At 43.2% G+C, this 6000-nt stretch overlaps 1 protein-coding gene across 1 annotated transcript; it reads left to right on the top strand.

Annotated features, from left to right (window-relative positions):
• The first annotated feature begins 2415 nt into the window (after positions 1-2415).
• On the top strand, positions 2416-3341 carry S100A8 (S100 calcium binding protein A8). Its single transcript, XM_004620035.2, has 3 exons — positions 2416-2432; positions 2877-3038; positions 3165-3341. Exons 2-3 carry the CDS (start codon positions 2898-2900, stop codon positions 3288-3290), a joined length of 267 nt encoding a protein of 88 aa, XP_004620092.1. The 5' UTR covers positions 2416-2432; positions 2877-2897; the 3' UTR covers positions 3291-3341.
• The last annotated feature ends 2659 nt before the right edge of the window (positions 3342-6000 follow it).

Here is a 6000-nt window from a genome sequence, read left to right as displayed (position 1 = left end):
AGCCTGGCAAGCTACTGAGAACATCTCACCCCCACGGCAGAGCCTGGCAAGCCACCCCTGGTTTATTCAATATGCCAAAAATTGTGACAACAAGTCTCACAATGGAGACATTACCAGTGCCTGCTCGAGCAAATAGATGAGCAACTGGATGATAGTGACAGTGACAGTGACAGTTGCTTTGGGGTAGACTCTAATTTCAATCATAACCAAGGAACAGAGAGAGCTTGAGCCCAAGGTTACCTAAGTGGGCTGTGGAGAGATGGCGACAAGCTACTTCCTTCTCATCTACATCCTCTAGGTGGCGATAATGACATATGAATACCTGGCATATGACTTATGAGTGACATATGAATGATGGCAGAAAGCAAAGCATCTTCCTGGGAGAGTCATATTCCTGCCAGAACTTGTCTACATTATGCCGTGGAACCTGATGCTCTGACACTGGGGCTGGACTCTTAAACACCCCTCCTGGGAAACTCTAGGTGAACTATTTCATCTCCGTGTCTCTCTTCAAGCTCTGTAGACTGGGGAGTTTCATACTCGCCTTCCTGATAGTTATGTTCTGAGCTTCTAATAGAGTGTAAGGATGAGAACTGCTCTTTAGCTGGGGTACACAACAAAAATCATTAGCGTTAGAAACTAGTTCATCTGAGTGACATGGTGGTGCTCAGGACAGGATGGAATTTCTCCTAATCCAAATCAAGACAACAATGAGATACCATCTCATACTGCTGAGAATGGCACATAGTAGGAACAATCTGTGTTGGCAGGTGTATGGTGAAAAAGGACTGTTATCCATACCATTATTTGTCACTGCACTCAGTACAATAGCTAAGCTATGGAATCAACTTAAGTGTCTGACAACAGATGAATGGATTATGAAGATGTGATATATATATATAACCATATTAGAGAAAATTGCATGATTTCATTGCTATGCAGCTTCAAGGAACGATTAAATCATGTAATTTGCTGTAATATGGTTGAAACTGGAAAGTACCATGTTGAGTGAAGTAAGCCATAAGCCGGAGGAAGAAAGACAAACTCAGGATGATCTCACTTATCTGTGGAATACAGATTATTGGATGAGGAAATGTAAAGGGGATGTTTAGATCATCCTTGACCCCAGTGCTTGGAGAAGAGACAGAGAAAGAAAGAAATCAAGTGGGAAGAAGAGAACAAACATTAATGGGTTAACAGGCAGCAGAGCTGCAGTTATACCAGTGATATAAGTGAGGGGTATAGCCATATACCCAAAACACAGATTCAGCAGAACTGAAAAATATGAGATCTAAGCAGCAACCACTGAAATTTTTTAATGTTCCTGTCAAATTGACAGGAGGGGATGGAGTGGGGTTTGGGATGGGGAGGGAACCTAGGAATACTGGAGGAGGGAAGTTGACACAGATGGAGGAACTGGTGTTGAATCATTGTATGCCTAAAACCCAATTACCAGTAACTGTAAATCATGGCTCTTTAATTAAAAAAAATTTTTTAAAAGAAGGAAGAAATTTCTTTTTCTGAAAACTCAGGGGAATTGGACAGCTCCCCTTATCTTCTGGGTTCTGACTTCTGGATTCTTCAGAAAACAGCTTCCTCCACATCCTCCCTACACCTCCAGAGATCTGGGACTTCCTCTTGAACCCAGACTTTGGGAGTCAGACAACATAATCATTTTTGAGAGAGTTGAGGAGCTCCTCTTGTGTTTATACAAGCTCAGGCCTTATGCATGTACAGTGAACCCCAGTCAACCCCCTCATCTCCTGGGGTATATATGAGCCTCACCTCCACAGAGCAGAAGAGTTGTACAGGGGTTTGAACCTTGGGATGGATTCATGATTAGCCCTGCAATTCCTGCAGAGGTGTCCAACCACCACACAAAGTATTAACAGTAATAGGACCCTACACTTTCATTAAAATCCTATAACCCGGACAAATATCTTAAACTTTTAAGAGCCTTTGAGAGTCTGAGAATAATTCAGGAAGAGTATTAATAATTCCATGTCCATTTTATATCAGAGATGCACTGACAGATCATAGCACATAGAAGTAGCAATAGCAATGGTGAGGAGGACTCAGGAATGAGTTTCCTGGTCAGGTAAACCTAAACGAGTGGGTGCCAGAAGTCCCCCCAGAGGAACCCTCACCACACCTCTCTTCTTGGTTTTTCCCTCTGGTCTCTACTGCCTGGAAAATATCTTCCTCATTTTGCATTTCCTTCCTCACTGCCACCCTGTCAGAAATTTTCATTCTGTGCAGTGATTGCTCCATTCACATGGTTGGGAAACTAGAGGCTGTAGCAACCCTAGAAGAGAGTGGCTGTCTCTGGATGGCCAGAGGCACCAAGTAACTGGCCAAGCCCAGTTCCTATAAAAGAGAGCTGCCTCTCAGCCTGGCATCCTTTGTCAACTCCTCTGCTTCAGGGAGAACTGGTAAGTGGAATTTGCCTGGGTCTGATGGTCCCCTTGGGTTTCCCCTGAGGAGGGTGGTGAGTAGAGTATCCTTGTCCAGGCAAGAAAATATTGAGGGAAATCTAGACAAAGGTTCAGAATACCCACAAAAGGAAAGCAATAATGGGATAAGAAAGGAGCTAGATCTCCAGTAAGAGTGGGAGTGATGGAAGATTTATTTCCCAATCTAGACCCTTCCCGGGCAGAAGGTGGGGGGCGACAAGCAATGACTGCAAATGCTATGAGCCACCTATTTAGCCATTACTGATTCTTTCCAGTCACAGACAGTTAGCTACTGGGTTTAGTTATTTGCACAGTAGAAGCTAGAATTTAGAGTGCGAGCCTTATAATGCCCCACCAATCTTTATTATGTTGTGGGCTGAGGTACGCTCTCTAACTCCAAGTTCCACTTGCTTTTTCTTTCAGGTGGAGAAACCACTGAGAACCATGTTGACAGATCTGGAGAACTCCTTGAACACCTTGATTGATGTCTTCCACAAGTATTCCCTGCTGAAAGGGAATAATCATGCTGTTGACAAGAATGACTTCAAGAAATTGATAGATACTGAGTGTCCTAAGTACACCAAGGTGAGGAGGGCTGGATGTGGCTGAGTTTCTCTGCCTGCGTATTATGGTGTCTTGAATCACTGATGAGTGCTGTCCTGTGTAAACAGTCATGTCTTAGTCTGATTTATTTCTCCTTCATCTTGACAGGGCAAGGACTCCAACACCTGGTTTAAAGAGTTGGATATCAATAGTGATGGCGCAGTTAACTTTGAGGAGTACCTCATACTGCTGGTAAAGATCGGCGTGATTGCCCACAAACAATCCCACGAGTAGCAGAGGGACTATGCCTTAGGGATGGACTCCCATATAAACCTCTGTAAAATAAAAAAGTAATTGATACCTCAGATCTCTCTTGGTCTCCTTTTTTCTTGTGAAATGAGATTCCTGGTAGATAGAGGGTGAGGAAACTAATGGGAAGAAAGAGAAATCTCTCTTGTTCTCCATTCCCCTTTTTCAGGAACCAGCAATGCTTACTGCTTGTTTGTTTTCTTCCCAAGTTTTCCAACTATTCCTGAATCTTTTTCAGTTCCAAAATTATTCCTGACTTTTGGATTTAAGAATTCTAAAATGTCCTCGACACTATAGCTGATCAATTTCCTACTTCTTGAATGGATGATATGGAGAATGGTGATGTAGGGAATAATATATTCTAAGCTAAATTTTAATTTTCAGCTAAATGGCTTTAGGTGTGATTTTGGGGATTAGGGAGTATGTGGGAGAGAAAGAGAAAAGAAAGTATGAGGGGTCACAGAGCTGACAGACACCTTTGCTGGTTCCACACTTACTTTTTTCTAGAGATTTTAGGAGTTTTTCCTTTCCCCACTCCTACCCTTTCAAATCAATTAAAATAGAGGCATGGGTGGATATACCAATATGCAAATAAAACTCAGTTCAAAGTAAGGGACACTGAATATGCCCTGTCAGGAATGCTCAGCAAATAGTGAACAGCAAATTTTCCAAAAATCACCTCATCGCCAGGTGTGACCCCAAAAGGCAATAAATAAATAAATAAATAAATAAATAAGTTTTTAAATAAAAAATAAATAAATTTTTAAAAGCACAGTATAGATGAGCTGGAGCACAGCAGTTAGGGTTTGATTCCTCTGCCCTCTAGGAGATCCTGGTAAACTACTGAGAGTATCCCGCCTGCACAACAGAGCCTGGCAGGCTACCCATGGCATATTCAATATGCCAAAAACAGTAACAACAAGTCTCACAATGGAGACGTTATTGGTGCCTGCTCAAGCAAATCGATGAGCAATGGGATGACAGTGATGAGAGTGATACAGTGATACAGTGATACACCTCCATATCATTATCCTGTAGTTTTGCCAAGTGTCTCATAAAATGTGAATTCTGAAAGACAAAGGAGAACTTCTCACCAGAACCTGCCCCCAAGCAGAGATTCTTTGCTGTACCCGGGAGATCTTCCTTTTCCCCCATCTGAGTAACAGGGTAAGAAGTAGGCAAGATGCTGAAAATGAAATCTCTCAGCCATAGTCCTAACTTGGTTGATTATGTGTCTTTAAAGTGAATTAATATCAAATACATTGCTTTAAGTGTAGAGAAAAGCATACTCCTCCTGAATTTTCACTAGACCAACAAAAGTCAAAAAGATTTGAATACCCCTATTAGCTTAAGAATACTTGTTCTTAGTTGTAGGATTTTAGTAATGAAAGGTGAAAGGGTTCTGTTATTGTCACCACTCTCTGTAGTGGTTGGACTCTGTGGAGACTGTATTTTAAAGGATAAGTATCTTTCTGTTCTGTGTTCATAGCCCTACATTACACTTCCACATTTTGAGTCTTGGGGTGCCCTGTCTCCTAGGAGACGGAGGATGTATTGGGTTCTTTCTACATGCACGAAGCCCTGAGACTCTGCATAGTGCAGCAGGAATTCTTCAGCCCTTTCTAGGATGGTTACACACCCTCGCCCCAAGGCTTGGACTCAGAGGAACTCAGCCCTACTAGGGAGGTGTTGCGAAGGAGGATGTTCTCTGAAGAAGAAAGACATGTTTTGTACCTAAGAAGAGAAGGCGCACTGCCCTCGGGTTTAAGAAAGAAAAACTCCTCCTGTCCCCACCAAAACATCACTCAAATTAATAAACTTCCTGTGCTAATAATTGTCCACTTATATCACGGGAATTTGATCTATTATATTTTGTTTTGTTTTGTTTTTTGGGTCACACCTGGTGATGCACAGGGGTTACTTTTGGCTCTGCACTCAGGAATTACTTCTGGCAGTGCTTGGGGGATCATATGGGATGCTGGGAATCGAACCCGGGTCAGCCGTATGCAAGGCAAGGTCAGCCGTGTGCAAGGCTGTGCTATCACTCCAGCCCCTATATTTGATTTTTTATCATATTACAAAAACAAACAGGAAAGGGTAAAGAGAAGTCAGTGGGATGTGTGCCCTGGAAGATCAAGACTGGAAAGTCTGTGATGAGCAAATTCATGAACTCCTACAGGGCATATACATTAAAGTCCAGAAGCCTGACTAATGTAGGTGCCAAGGAGCACGGAAGTCCCTCTTCATCTTCATCACACTTTGACTGGTTCTTACCACCTGAGTTTTTAGGGAGCCGTGTTTTTCAGCTTAAGGTTAGTTATGCTCTTTGCAGGAAAAAAAGGTCAGCCTCAGTCTCTATCTGGGGTCCAGATTTTTTGTGTTTTATCATTTATAGAGTCTCTTGCCCTCACAACTGGATGTCTTAACCGGGGCCCCTCGGAGGGGATGGTTTCAGTTTCCCTCCCCACTCCGAGCAGAGCCCCAGCAGCTGAAGACCTCCGGAACCCAGCCATAGCCATGCTCCAGGCCCCTCTCCACACGTTCAGACAAGCCTCACACATGAAGGAAACAGCAGAGGAATTCAGGTGTGTGGGACCCGGGGGCTGAGACCCCCAAGACTGCTCGGATAGGGACTAGGCCTCTTCTGCCCAGATCCCCCATTTTCCAGTAGCTAGGCTGTCACACCTACAAACTG

Source organism: Sorex araneus, chromosome 5 (genome assembly GCF_027595985.1).
Source record: "Sorex araneus isolate mSorAra2 chromosome 5, mSorAra2.pri, whole genome shotgun sequence".
Classification (NCBI taxonomy): Eukaryota; Metazoa; Chordata; class Mammalia; order Eulipotyphla; family Soricidae; genus Sorex; species Sorex araneus.
Note: the sequence above shows the minus strand (reverse complement) of the source record. Positions and strands in the feature narration are given on the sequence as shown.

Bases quoted from the DNA above. Each gene is read 5' to 3' on its own strand.
- S100A8 (XM_004620035.2), top strand. From the start codon at position 2,898: ATGTTGACAGATCTGGAGAACTCCTTGAACACCTTGATTGATGTCTTC. The intron at 3,039-3,164 runs GTGAGGAGGGCT...TCATCTTGACAG, and splicing joins AGTGTCCTAAGTACACCAAG to GGCAAGGACTCCAACACCTG.